The sequence below is a fragment of the Gadus macrocephalus genome, chromosome 2 (assembly GCF_031168955.1).
Source record: "Gadus macrocephalus chromosome 2, ASM3116895v1".
In the NCBI taxonomy this organism is placed as follows: domain Eukaryota; kingdom Metazoa; phylum Chordata; class Actinopteri; order Gadiformes; family Gadidae; genus Gadus; species Gadus macrocephalus.
Window position 1 is genome coordinate 9,302,737 of NC_082383.1, and position 14,819 is coordinate 9,317,555.

A 14,819-nucleotide genomic window follows, 5' to 3' on the forward strand; every position below is an offset into this window, starting at 1 on the left:
GGTCGAGGAGCAAGGGTTCCAACTGATAGGGCACGGCTACGACCCCCTTCATGTCATCCGGTTCATCGATAGTTTACCATCTGGTTAACCAATACTTTTGTATTGGGGGGCAGAGCTGTTCTCAGCATCCTGACACCTTGCTTTTGCCAATGCATTGGACTTCTCCTTGCGAAGCTCTGGGAGAGACGCAGGGCGAACTCCCATCTGGGGACTTCTCCTTGTGGAGCTCTTCGAGCGATGCAGGGCGAACTCCCATCTGTGGATTTCTGCTTGCGGAGCTCTTGGAGGGACGCAGGGCGAACTCCCATCTGAGGCCTCGGATGATTGTATGTTAGGCTTCGGATTATTATTGTTTTTTGTAGGAGTGTTGTATGTTATTGTCATCATCGCCTACTACCCCTTCTGGGGCTTAGGCCGCAAACAAGAGTTCTCCATGCATCCCGGTCCTGGGCCAACATCTCAAGCTGTCCCCAAGTGTAGCCCATTTTCTTGGCGTCCGCCTCCAAGTCTCTACGCCAGGTGTTTCGCGGCCGACCTCTCTTTCTTTTCCCTTGGGGATTCCACTTGAGGGACTGTCTTGTGGTGTTTGTGGCTGGTTTACGGAGAGTATGGCCTATCCATCTCCAACGTCGTTGGAGGATCTCTTCGTCCGCTGGCTTTTGGCTGGTACGTTCCCACAGTTCTTTGTTGCTGATGGTGTTAGGCCAGTGGATCTGGAGGATTCGTCGCAGGCAGGAATTGATGAATGACTGGATTTTGTTTGTTGTATTCACCGTAGTCCTCCATGTCTCAGCACCGTAGAGTAGGACTGACTTCACATTGCTGTTAAAGATCTTGATCTTTGTTGTGATGGCCAGGTCTTTTGCGCTCCAGATGTTTTTTAGTTGGAGGTACGCAACTCTGGCCTTGCCAATCCTGACTCTCACATCTGCATCTGTTCCACCCTGCTTGTTGACAATGCTGCCAAGGTAGGTGAACTCCTCAATCTCCTCCAGAGCTTCGCCTTCCAGCATGATGGGTGCAGTGTTGGCAGAGTTGACTCTCATGACTTTGCTCTTCCCTCTGTGGATGTTGAGACCGAGGCGAGCAGAGTTGGTTGCGATGGTGCTGGTCTTTTCTTGCATCTGCTGCTGGGTATGAGAGAGAAGGGCCAAGTCATCTGCAAAGTCCAGGTCTTCGAGCTGCGCCCACATTGTCCACTGTATGCCGTTTTTCCTTCCTGCTGTGGATTGCTTCATTACCCAATCCATTGCCAGCAGGAACAAGAATGGCGATAGTAGGCACCCCTGTCTCACTCCAGTTTGTACACTGAAAGCACCGGTAGGTTGTCCCTCGTGGATCACTCTGCAGGTCATTCCCTCATAGGTGTTTCTGATGATGTTAGTTAATTTCTCTGGCACTCCGTAGTGCCTGAGAAGCTTCCAGAGGGTCTCCCTGTCCACACTATCGAAGGCCTTCTCGTAGTCGATGAAGTTGATGAATAGCGGTGAATTCCACTCGAGTGACTGTTCCAGGATGATGCGCAGTGTAGCAATCTGGTCTGTACACGATCTGTCTTTGCGGAAGCCAGCCTGCTGGTCTCTAAGCTGGGGGTCGATCACATCTTTCATCCTGTCCAGTAAGATCCTGTAGAAGACCTTTCCTGGGATGGAGAGTAGCATGATCCCCCTATAATTTCCACAGTTGCTCAGGTCCCCTTTCTTTGGCATCTTCACAAGATAGCCCTCCTTCCATTCGCATGGGATGTTTTCCTCTTCCCACATCTTCTTAAAGAGAGGGTGGAGCATCTCTCCCATGGTCTCTGCGTCCGTCTTCAGTGCCTCGGCCGGGATGCTATCTGGTCCTGCAGCCTTGCCGTTTCTAAGTTTTTTAATGGCTTTCCTGATCTCCTCCCTTCTTGGTACACTGAGGTCTATTGGCAGATCCCTGTCTGCTTGTTGGATGTGTGGTGTGTCTTGTGGGGCTGGTCTGTTGAGAAGTTCCTCAAAATGTTCCAACCATCTTTTCTTCTGTCCTTCCTCCCCCATTATTGGCTTTCCCTCTTTGTCCTTTACTGGTCTTTGAGGTTTACTGGTCTTTCCTGCCAGCTTTTTGGTGGTGTCATACAGGTCCTTCAGATTCCCATGTCTAGCTGCTTCTTCTGCTTCTAATGCAAGGGCCTCTATGTAGTTCCTCTTGTCGGTCTTCAAGCTTTTTTTCACGTTCTTATTTGCTTCCCTGTACTCTGTTTGTGCCTTTACTTTCTCTGCTCTTGTACGACTGCTGTTAAGAGCTGCCTTCTTTTCTTTCCTCTCCTTCACCTTCTTTATTGACTCTGCTGATATCCAAGCCTTGTGGTTATCTTTCTGTGGTCCCAGTGCTACATTGCAGGTTGTAATTACCGTTTCCTTTACCACCTTCCACATCCCATCTATGTTTCTTTCCTCACCTTCTTTATCTAGCTCTTGCAGGGCATGAAACTTGTTCTTTAGCTCGATCTTGAATTTTTCTGCTGCTGCTGGATCTCTTAAAAGTGCTGTGTTGAATTTCTTTCTCTGGTTCTTCTCACCTGTCCAGTTTCTCCTCAACTTTAATTGGACTTTGGCAACGAGAAGATGATGGTCTGATGCTACGTCAGCTCCTCTTCTGACTCGTACATCTAAGAGGGACCTCCTAAACTTTTTGGTGACACATACATGGTCTATTTGGTTCTCAGTGGAGAGGTCCGGTGATACCCATGTGGCTTTGTGTACTCGCCTGTGGGGGAAGACACTTCCTCCGATGACAAGGTTGTTATTTGCACATAGTTCTGCGAATCTCTCTCCATTTTCGTTCATCTCGCCTAGACCATGCTGCCCCATTATCCTCTCATAGCCTCTGTTGTTACTTCCTATTTTTGCATTAAGGTCTCCCATTAAGATGGTAATATCTCTTTCTGAGTATCTCTGGATGATGGTCTGTATTCTGCTATAGAATTCGTCCTTGCTCTCTTCGTCACTATCGTTGGTTGGGGCATAGCATTGAATGATGTTCATGTTTATTCTTTCCTTCTTTGTTTTGAATGTAGCTGCTATTGCTCTCGAGCCATGTGCCTCCCATCCCATGAGTGCTCTCTGAGCAGCCTTGGACAGCATCAAAGCGACTCCCTGGGTGTGGTGTGCATTGTCCTCCTCATGGCCTGAGTACAGCAGCAGCTCTCCTGTGGTAAGCCTCTTCCGTCCAGAACCCGTCCATCTTGATTCACTAATTCCGAGTATGGCAAGGTTGTACTTGTTCATCTCGGTGGCAACTTGTGCGGTCTTTCCAGCTTCGAACATGGTCCTTACGTTCCATGTACCGATGGTGGTTGTAACACCGGTTGAGAGGATGGTTTTCGGCAGAGTGGCTTCCAGGTGCTTCTGGCTTTCACCACCCTGCGTCATAAATCCTTCTGACGAAGGTCCATCTTCACTCCGGGGCGGGATATCTTGGTTTACTCTTGTTTGCGTTTCTGTAACAGGTATTGTTTTATGGGGTGGGGTTGTTAGCCCCACGCCTAACCCCCAACCTGGAGGACCAGGTGTTGCCTTTAGTCGGACCTCTACCCTAAAACCTGCCCGGCTTGGTAAGACCTGCCAGGGGTATTACCCCCGCCGGTATAGCCTCCAGGGTCACGGAAGTACACAAGCCTCCCCACCACGGCAAGGTAACAACACAGAGGAGAGGTATGTTATTGTAGCCTACCTTTATTACTCAAATATATGACCCTAATTGTTAACTTCGGATGACTCTTTATTCCTATTCAGTTTAGCCACAACAATTGACTTGGTGGTCCAGCAATTCCCACCACACTCATTAAAGTTATGTGTAGGCCATTCTGTCCTTTAGTAAGACCAATAAAAATGTACTTGGTTCGAATCCCAATGTCCGCAGCCTGCCAGTATAGACACATACTAAAGCAAGGGACCTACACCCCTCATGACTGTATCTGACTTCATAGTAATCAACATGACTGTGGGGATCCTGATTAAACTTGGATCAAATAGTCAGAAAGGTTAACACAAGTTTGGCCATTAGTCTCCTAACAACTCTCCTTCACAAGCAACACTTTAAACGACACTTGACCATGCACAATGACAGCATCTCCTTTCACGTGTCCATTCGGTGATGGCCTGCTGTCTCACTAACGCGAGCACACACACACACACTCATACGCACGAGCAGCCGTTCCATATGGGGGAGCAAGGAACAGCAGCATCAAGTGTCATCTTACCAACACTATGCTTGCTTGCCTTGGCTCCAAGTTGACTACTACTACCACTACATACATGTTGGGCGATCTTACCTCTGCGTCTTCCTTTAACTATCCCACGCTTCCCTCTCATCACGTAATTCCGAAGCAAAATCTGTCCATCAAGGTTCCGCGCCAACGAGACATTTCTACGGCATCCTTGTTAGAAAAAAATTCGCCGTTGACGCGCGGAATACGTTCTTGGTCGCCTCGACTTCGTTCTAGCGTATCCCACCTGTACCTCTCCCTCTCTTCTCGCTATATTGTGTAAAGGGAAGAATGGTTATGAATATTTAATGGCGTCATTATGCCTCTCGGTGTGCTAATGAATGAGGTAGCTTTGGCAGTAGGTACTCGATGCTTACGAAGAGAAAACGGTACAAGCTGCCAAGGATAATAACAGTTGGGCCGCGAGGAGTTGACTAGAGGTCAAAGGTGATACACACCTGTTGACGATGGGGGAGAACGAATTCATTTGGATGTAGAAATGACAAAGAATTAAATATATTATAGATACGTGTCTAATGGAGTAACTAAATAGATTTAGAAACTATGTTTTATATTTTATTTAGCCGCAAAGAAGGCGAGGATGTATCAAAATGTCTGTAGCCTAATTATGCTTTTTAAGTTGGGGCAATCTACAAGAATAAGCATTTGAAATATTCTTAATCAATAAAATGTAACCATTCCTAAGGGTTTAGGCATATTATAACATATTACAAGATTATCAAAACATGTGGAAATGTAAATATTAAACATGGTGCATTATTGTTTTTGTATTTGAGTTTAATATTTTTGTCTCAACGCATCTGTCTCAAACTTAATCGAAAGGTTAAATATGCCGTTTCATGGGAGCCAGAGTAATCTGGGAGATTCCAGACGAACAGTTACCGGTTTAAAATTTCATACATAAAAACAGAATGAAAGAAGGCAGCTTTAATGTCATTGTATAATTCACTGTATACTGTACAATGTTTTTCTCTTTTGCCTTTCAGCCCCTCCCATGTGAACGGGACCCCTCCCATTCAGTCTCTCCTCTGTCAAATCAGAGGACTCCATTTTTACTTTTTGACGATCTGGATGACGTCTTCATGTTCCATGATGTGTGTTAGCCCCACCCTTTGGGGGCTGTACTTGGTGCTGGTGCCCTGGAAGAAAACAGTCAAGAAACGGTCAACATCTAACCTCTTACCAAGGATCAGCACTATTCAATTTCCCATTTATCAGAAGTCCACATACAGGAGTAATGGATTAACAAAACGTTTTGGAAGTTGACGGTGGAGAGAGCACTTACCCAGACCAAGGCGTATTTAAACTGGCCGGCTAAGGTCCTGTGGATCCGATGGCACTGCGAGGAGAAGAGAAGGGGGAAATAACAGACTAATTAACTTCAGCGTTCACCCCATGTATTTATGTTGTCTGCATGTTTCTCTATAGGCAATTACACATTTTCCACCTTGTATAATTAAGTACGAGTGTGTTTTTATGCGTCTAAAAGTGAGTGCGTATACAAACACAGCTGTGTGTGTATGTGTGTACATTATATGTGTTAAACTCACCACATGTTCTACAGATGCTCCTCTTCTCATAATGATAGCATCGCCGAAGTCTGGCCGCTCTGAAGGAAAACAGTCTCACATTTCACATCCTACTGGGATTCTTTCTCATTCAGTGTGTGTGTGTGTGTGTGTGTACGCACCTCCCCTCTTCTTGGTAAAAATGCAGATGAGTGCCAGGTAGTCCCACAACGTCTCCAGAAGGTAGTCCAAGTTTAGTTTCATCCCACAACTGAAAGCACATGGAAACACAACTTTATTTATATACTGTGTGAAAGAGCCACTTGATCAAGTAGGGAACCCTGACCTCTCTGATTCAGACCTGTGACCATATTCACTCAAAATAATGGATTGAAAATATTTTAAAAGAAAATAAATTATTAAAATTACATTAAAGCTATACTGTATGATGTGAGAGAGCTAGCATGATTTGAAATTAGCTTCTCTTCGGAGTTCCGTTTAACTCCTCCCCCACCCTTCAGGACTCCCTGCCCCAACCCCTCGACACAGAGCCGTGCACGAGCGCTAATGCTGCTTACGGCTTACTTCAACGGCAACCATTGCGTCACTTTTCAGGCCATTCAACTCCCTCAGCTGTCGCATTCTCCAACTTTTTTTTTGTTGCTGCCTTTTCATTTTCTGTCTTTCCTTTTCTTGCCTTTTTAAAAGGATGAACCGGGGCAAGTAACGGTGGCAGTGGTAACTTCTGTTTTTTTTCTTCCATCGTGTTAACGTTGTAGGCTCACTAGGTCTAGTCCACTGTCATGAACTACTATAATAACAACGCTTTCTTTGCCCTCCGTGAACGCGCTCAGGCCGGCTCAGGCTCGTACACAGAGGGGAGAGAACGCGCAGGCTTGTGATTGGTTCTTTAGTTTCGGGTACAATGTCTCCGATTGGTAAGCATTTTAACAGGTTTATAGCAGATACAGAATTCGTTTTTTTTTCGCTTCTTTTTCATTGCCCATAAGTTATTTATTGCTGTCTGGATGTATAAACCAATTTCAACAACATATTAAAAAGTGCATATCACTGAAAATCGTACAATATGCCTTTAAGCCAATTAGAAAACAACCATCGAACAAAATGTCTGTAGCCTGTATATACTGTGTTAGATTTTGACTACATACAGATTTGCACAGCAAGCCCAATAGTCACTTTTCAACAAAATACAGGTTATCCCAATGCTGATCATCCCTCACATACAACACTTAGCACAATTACCACACACACACACACACACACTTAACACAAACCTGATGACAACACTGTTGGGCACGTGGGCTAGACGGTTCACCTCCTCGATGGATATCTGATCCACCTTGTTATAAACCTACATAGAAATAAAAACATTAAAAAGTTAGTTAACTCAAAGCAAAGCCAAAAGACAAAGCAACACGCAGTGAGTGGAAAGATCTGAACCCATCCAAGGACATACGTAAAGGCAGGGCATGTAAACTCTGTTCCCGACAATGACGTCGATGAACTCATCTGGCGTGCTGTCCTCGCGGAAGAGCACCTCAGCGTTGAAGATTTCTGGAGGATTCCAGGTTAAGGAGTTTAATTGAATACCATCTTGCCAGGGTCGATCGGTAACGGATTAGGCAGAGATGCACACACACAAATATGGTGTGACAGAATGATGGGACACAAACAGCAATACTGCCATTTATTATTACTATTTAGATATGCAGTTAATGCATAGCAATTTACAGTGAATTCAGATACATCTAATTAAGGAAGGGATCACTGGTAGGGACCTCTTGCCCTAGGACGCCTCAAGGTACACATTTCCTTGGTTTGATTGGGGATCTAACACAGAACTCTTTGGATTTGGTGTGGAGTACTCTAGCCATTACATAAACCTGCCCCTATATTGCACAAGTGTATGAGAGAGAAAAACGTACTTACAGATCAAATGCGCGATCTGCTCTTATGCTGGTCAATGGAGTGAAATTATAATTACAGCCCTCTTTTAACCTATGGCCACTATAAGCACTCCACAATTAGTGCCTCCCATTCATACACACAAGACAGGAATGTCAATCATTAGGGGTGTGACGAGATCTCGTGCCACGAGATCTCGCGAGATTAAACTCGACGATATTACCCGTCGCGTTAAAAGTCTGTCTCACGAGATTTGTGAGCTATCCAAACTTCTATTTGTGGCCTGTATGGGCAGTAATGCGCCTTTGCTACGTCTAGCCTGCCAGAACCTAACGAAGGAGAAGGAAAAGAAGAAGAGGAGGAGAAGGAGGGGAAGCAGCCATAGGCAGCCAGAATGACGTCGGAAAATACCGTAATACCGTCGAAGATGCCCCCGCCACTTTTCAATCATTTGTTTGGCAACATTTTGGGTACCCGGCTGAAATGATGAATGGCAGTAGAGTGACTGATAAAACACGGACAATACCAAGTTGTCAGTGACATACTTGGTCAGACTCTGTTTGCACTATTTGCACTCTGTATTGATGGAGTAGAACTTTGATTTGGTTTCGCACATAATATTGTTTGCACTTGAAAAAAAGAGAATTATTTAATAAAATGTATTTTACTCCAATTTTTATAAATTTTAGTTTTAGTTTCAATTTCATGCATGTAAAGAGTTATAATAAAACATTTCAAAATGCTGGACCAACAAGTCTGTTGGTCCAGTCATATTTTTTTTCATTGTAGTTTTCTTCAAATCTCGTCTCGTCTCGTTCTCGTGAACCAAATATCGTGTCTCGTCTCGTCTCGTGAGCTGAGTGTATCGTCACACCCCTATCCATCATGCAAGGGAACCGCCAGGTGTCTGGCTCAGACACATCGCCACAGTTAGCTTAGAGGAGCCAGGGATCAAACCGTCGACAGGTTTAGGGAAGGATACTGTACTCGTGGAGGATGAGCTGCACCAGCTTCTCTGAGCACATGGTGAGAGGGACTGTAGAGTTGTAAGAGAGGCCACCACCTTTCTTGGGCTACAAGGGGAAGACATACACAAAACAAGGTTGAGATAGACAATACATAGAGTGACAATAGTAAACATTATTGACAACGGTGATTAGATTTGAAATCGTTCATGTAATAATGAGAGACTGCGACAAGCCTTAATGTTACAGATTTAAAACAAAGTAAGACAAAGTTCTACTTTACCTTGAAGTAAATATTTGGCTTCTTGCTGTTTAGCCTGATGCCAACAGACTCCAACTCTTTTTCTAAAAGCTCTCTGAAGAGGAAATTAAAAGATTACCACGTAAATATGAACATGCTTTACCACACAGGCAAGAAAATACAGCATCCCCTTATTCACGCTTTGCACAACATAGATAGTTACACAGACACATCATGGTTCCGAGTTTTAAAAAAGTGCTGATCCGAAGCATACTGGCCCCTACACAATTTTGACTGGCTGTCACTCAAATCTTTAATTTTCAGCTTTGGAACACAGAAACAAATACTTAGCGACATAGTTCCTCATATTGTTGAACCCTGTACATGTATAAAGGTAATTTGGTCAATGCTTTAGTCCAAGCATCTTAAAATAATGTGTGAGTGCATACATTCTTAGCATGGGCTGGCATCAAAACCCTAAAGGTACGAACACACCAAACGCGTACCCCGCGTATAGACGCGTATAAAATCTGCAATTTTTCCATAGGGAACCATTGGTTTACGCGCGTATGAGCTGCGTCCATGCGTTACAGCAACATTTTACCCGCGTTAGCGGCGTATGAGCTGCGTATATATACGCGCGTACGCGTACGCGCGGAGTTCAAAAAAGTGAACTTTTTACGCTCATACGCATGACGATTAGCCGTGTTGCCCAATCAGCGTTGAGTTTGACCCGATGTCACTGGCAGAGAGTAGTGACACTTGCACAGAAGCATACGGCCGACATCTTTCTTTATTCTGGGTGGAAATAGTAACATAGTTACGCCATTAAATGCGTTTATGTAAACATTTTTAGCGAGAAATGTGCATTTTACTTTCATAATGTTCGCTCGGTGAATGTGAAGGATGTTTGGTTTGATAGTTATGACGAAGAGGGAACGCTCCGTTCACTTGCATGGACAGAGTCTCTGGTTGCTAAGCAACCTCAACGTCTTGGCGGACTATATCTCTGCTGATCAACACTACGAATGCTGGAAACACACCAGACACACCATGTGAAGTTATTTAACCCGATTATTGTTATTTATATCTGAGATTATTTAATCTAACCCGATCCAAGCTCTATCATGCACCCAAACACGGCGGCGTTTGGGTTTCCTTCCTCGGACTCCTAAATCCAGCGCAGCCACAGGCGCGTAGCTGCGTACGTAGGACCATTTTTGACACAAAATGGTCAAGCAACATTTTAGCTGCGTTACGCGCGTAAATCTTACGCGGGTACGCGTTTGGTGTGTTCGTACCATAATAATGGCAGTGTTAAAGGGGCAGTCTACCAACTAAACACATTAAGACTCCCGTTTGGGTCGTGCTTAAAACGTGACATATTATTCCACCAGGTTTGAGTGTGATTAGCCGTTAAAAGCCGTTTTGAAAATCATATTTTTACATCACAAGTGGGTGTGTCCACATGTATGGGACGTAAACGCGTACGCGACGTGAGCAGAGCTGAGCAGTGTTTTGCGTCTTGGCAGTGTAGACGGAAACGCAACGGCGGAGTGTATTCAACTTTTCCACTCTGGAGGGTGGTTTTCATGCCCCAAAAACGCCGTCACCGTCTAAAACGAAAGGCACTTCCGATAAAATATTTTGCAGTTTTTCCCCGCAAGCGTCCTCGTGTAAACAGGGCCTAAATGAGACAACGGAGTGACGGCAGAGGCCTGCGGCCGTGGCAGAGCCCAGCATCTAGAGCAGATATAGAGCCCAACAACATAGAAAAGCAATGCAGGACGCGTCTTGGTGCAACCTAGTGCAAACTACATCTACTTACACCGGTTGCATTGGAAATGTTGAACACAATTCTCTGAGAAGCCTTTCCCAACACCCCAACGGGAGCCTCAATGTGTTACATTGGCGGAGTGCCCCTTTAGATACTGTGCTCTACCAGGTGACATTCACAGCAGCCCTACACTCAGGTTCTCATGGTTACCTCTGGACGCCTCCCTTGGTGGCATCCAACATCATGATGACTACGTCGGCTGTACGGGCCACGGCGATGACCTGCCGACCTCGACCCTTACCTTGGGACGGTCAAAGTTTGATAAAACACTAGTTACACATTTTTATAAAAACTCAAAATCATAAGGATAGACATAGAGCCAGTCCAGCTTCCGAGATATTAACCAGCAGAATCAGAATTTATCAATAATAACCATGAATGAATTAAGAAATATGGCAGTCACCACTTAGAGTCAACAATAATGTAATATTATTGATTATAAAAAATTGGTTTGATATTGTGAGAAAAGAAAAAAGTGAAAGGAACATGGACGTTACCTTGGGCAGCACCCTCAATGATTCCTGGTAAATCAAGCAGCTGAATGTTGGCCCCTTTGTACTGGAAAATTATAAGCATACAAAATAGATGGGCATTACTCAATGAAAGGGATTAAAATGATCGCCTCAAAACTCAAAAAGGATGTTGAACTGATAATGGACGGCAAAGGTAAAATATTAAGGACGTGTAAAAAAGTGTGTGAAATAAGAAGGTTGCCGTACCTCTATGACACCAGGAATACAGGTGAGAGTGGTGAACTCATAGGAGGCAGCCTCACTGGCGGTGGACGTCATCAAGCTGAGGAAGGTGGACTACAGGACACAGAAAAGTACAGTCAGAAAAATGTGCCAAAAACTTTGCAACTTTTAATTTGTTTGTCAAAATGAAAAACTGTCACCTTACTAAAGCTCTCTGACATATCTAAGCGTTATATCAATTTTGTATGTAATAACAGAAACTGTGTGCACGTCTCATGTTAACCAGTCACGCACCCTCTGCAGAAACACAATGTATCTTGGTGTGGTTCAAGCTAAAATGCATTGACCGGGAGCCCAGTTTTGTTGACATGGTGTCAACAAAGTCAATTATGTGAACCTACCTTACCAACAGATGGGAAACCGATAAGAGCCACTCGGGCATCTCCAGACTTCATGACATCGAAGCCCTCTCCCTTGGCCCCTGCAGTCTTGGAGGGCTCCAGAAGCTGAGCTCTGTATTTCGCAAGCTTGGCCTTCAGCAAGCCAAGATGGTACTCAGTGGCTGAGTGCATGAATGGAATAAAGTTAATTCATCCTGGATGGTTTTAATCAGAGGGATTTATAATCATATTTGTCCGAAAAAAAACATTACAAAAAAGATAAAAATTATGACAAATGGGATTCATACTTTAACAGTTAGTTGATTTGGCCGTCCTCAGAAGGTAAAGTTACATTTAGGCTCAGGAAACAACTACTGATAGACTGCATGACTGGCCGATGAGAGCCTTACCTTTGTTTTTCTGAGTTCGAGAGATTTCTCTCTCGATCTCCGCGATTTTGTCCAAAATGCCCATTGTGACAAGGCAGATCGATCACACCCGTAATGAAAATCCCTTTTGATGAAGAAGAAACATTATAAGAGATGTCAACGTGTCAGAAAACTCATTGGTAACGTTATTTATTAGCAAACTTGCTAGCTAGCTGGAGAGCAATACAATGACAAAAATAGCAGTTGATAAAATCCTCAGGATGCAATACAAATATGGTGCTTTAATGTACCAGTCAGGAATAATAAACAGTATGAAAAACCCTTCAAATTATTCAAGAAATGTGGAAATTTACACTTTGATTTCGTTGACACTTGGCAGCATGCAGGAAAAAGAAACGGGTATGACATCACGCACCGGAAGTAATAGTTCGATGCGCATTAAGTTCCGGAACAAACCAAAATATATCTTTAGGAATTTATACATTAAAACTACTCTTTTCAATTCAGAAAATAGCGACATTTGCAAGATACATAATCACTGATATTTTCGTCAAAATAAATGAAATGTTTATCATTAGCCAAAATACATCATCATCACAAGCTCTGTGTCATTGAAATGTCAATAGAGCGAATATGGCTGCGTCTCAAGGAGCGAGACCAACATCATCGTCCAGTTCTCCTGGGTTTGAAGGATTCCCGTTTGTGGTACCAGGTAAATCTTCTGAGGAAAGATCCACTAAAGAGCAGGAGCAAATCGGAGATCCTAAAAAGAAACCATGCAGGGCTTGTACGGACTTCAAATCGTGGATGAAAGTCCAGGATAAGCAGCCAACTAATTCAACACAGGTGATCGGAGTTCATTATGGTTTCGCAAGTTAGTCGTTGATTCTGTCCCCCTCTCACATATGAAGGAGCTAACTGAGCTAACTAACCCAAACGGTCCTTTTCTAATTGTATTTAATTCTGCGTAGGATAAACATGTCAGTGAATAATTTGAATGACAGTAACTAAGTAATTCAGAAAATTACATAATGATGCTTCAAATTTCTTGAGATGTTTGCATGAGTCCATTCGACCTATTCCTTGTATCGTTTATTTGTTTTGGTAGTTATCCGAATACTTCTTCAACATTTATCTTCCCATGACCAGGAGACCAATTCAGCCAGCCGGGCAGAGGTGGATCCACAGTGTCCGTTGGACAGGGAAGAGTTAGGACGTAACACCTGGTCTTTTCTCCACACCATGGCCGCGTATTTCCCAGATCGGCCCTCCCAGACGCAGCAGCAGGAGATGGGACAGTTCATTAACCTCTTCTCCAAGTTCTTTCCCTGTGATGAATGTGCCCAGGACCTCAGGGGCAGGTGAGGTCCCAGTACTACCCTACTACACAACACATATTCAACGACAGTATCTACAATATAATATCAATACATTATGGACACAGAGTCATGATGAGAGGCAGGATATTATAGTCTAAATCACTTTTCGACTTCGATTTTCTTTGAATATCTTGCCAGCAGTTTTTTTTTTCTCTAATGACATTCGCTCATCCACAGGTTGACAACCAATCAGCCGGATGCAAGTAGTCGCCAGGCCCTCTCTCAGTGGCTCTGTTGTCTCCATAATGATGTCAATGTTCGGCTGGGCAAGCCCCAGTTTGACTGTTCCCGCGTGGACGAGCGTTGGAGAGACGGCTGGAAGGATGGTTCTTGCGATTGATTGACTTTCCGGAAGGAAGGGAGAGGAACTTGTGGTTAAAGCATATTTTCCCCAGTGGAACAAAATAGAAACCGGTTTTCCGCTTAACACTTGACCTCTCCCAGGATAATTTCCAAAAGATTATATTATTGTTCTCCGATGTCCCCATTAGATGTGGAGTTTTCAACGTTAACCCAATTCAGGCATTTACAAAGACGTTCGACAATCGAGTAAAACCTGTGAAAAAACAACTTATTTTTGGAACTTATTTTTTTGTGGGGGGGAATATATGGCATTGTTAATTTAACATTTTATTTTAAGTGTTTAATTTAATCATCTCAGAAAATTTTATATTTTTGGTAATCCTTGTTAGCCGAGTCATCTGGTTATTCATAAACAAAAAAAGATGGCCATCGTTAAGGTGTGTGTGTGTGTGTGTGTGTGTGTGTGTGTGTGTGTGTGTGTGTGTGTGTGTGTGTGTGTGTGTGTGTGTGTGTGTGTGTGTGTGTGTGTGTGTGCGCGTGTCCTTTGTAAATTTTCAGATCTGTTTTAATCTATTTAATTGCTGGAAATTGGTTACAGTTAAAAGAATATGGACACATGTTCCCTTTTGTCTTTGCATCCTTTCTCTTCAGGCTCCAACTCATGGAACTCAACCCTTTCTAAAAATCAATAAATATCTCAATAACACTCATAATGAAACAGTGGTTAATTTTTGGAACCTCCCCATTGATCATGTTCTTAACACCTCTTTGCAACTTTGTGTATTTGTATATTACTCTAAACAAACGTATTCATAAATTAAATAGGATTTTTTGTAAATTTCGTATACATTTGCAACGCTTTTGCTGTCAGTAGCACTAGGACTACATTTCCGCCCTCTGCTGGGTGAAGGCGGCACATGTGACGCTTGGTTATATTC

At 43.7% G+C, this 14,819-nt stretch overlaps 2 protein-coding genes across 2 annotated transcripts; one reads left to right on the forward strand and one right to left on the reverse strand.

The window, feature by feature from the left end:
• Positions 1-5,170: 5,170 nt before the first annotated feature.
• Positions 5,171-12,656, reverse strand: drg2 (developmentally regulated GTP binding protein 2). The gene is made up of 14 exons (XM_060039368.1): positions 12,553-12,656; positions 12,221-12,323; positions 11,832-11,992; positions 11,455-11,544; positions 11,233-11,293; positions 10,886-10,976; positions 8,941-9,013; positions 8,675-8,765; positions 7,244-7,341; positions 7,062-7,138; positions 5,949-6,037; positions 5,809-5,867; positions 5,544-5,597; positions 5,171-5,397 (listed from the first exon to the last, which is right to left on the reverse strand). Exons 2-14 carry the CDS (start codon positions 12,282-12,284, stop codon positions 5,311-5,313), a joined length of 1,095 nt encoding a protein of 364 aa, XP_059895351.1. The 5' UTR covers positions 12,285-12,323; positions 12,553-12,656; the 3' UTR covers positions 5,171-5,310.
• A 147-nt stretch (positions 12,657-12,803) lies between these two features.
• Positions 12,804-14,502, forward strand: gfer (growth factor, augmenter of liver regeneration (ERV1 homolog, S. cerevisiae)). Its single transcript, XM_060039419.1, has 3 exons — positions 12,804-13,045; positions 13,349-13,560; positions 13,756-14,502. Exons 1-3 carry the CDS (start codon positions 12,833-12,835, stop codon positions 13,916-13,918), a joined length of 588 nt encoding a protein of 195 aa, XP_059895402.1. The 5' UTR covers positions 12,804-12,832; the 3' UTR covers positions 13,919-14,502.
• The last annotated feature ends 317 nt before the right edge of the window (positions 14,503-14,819 follow it).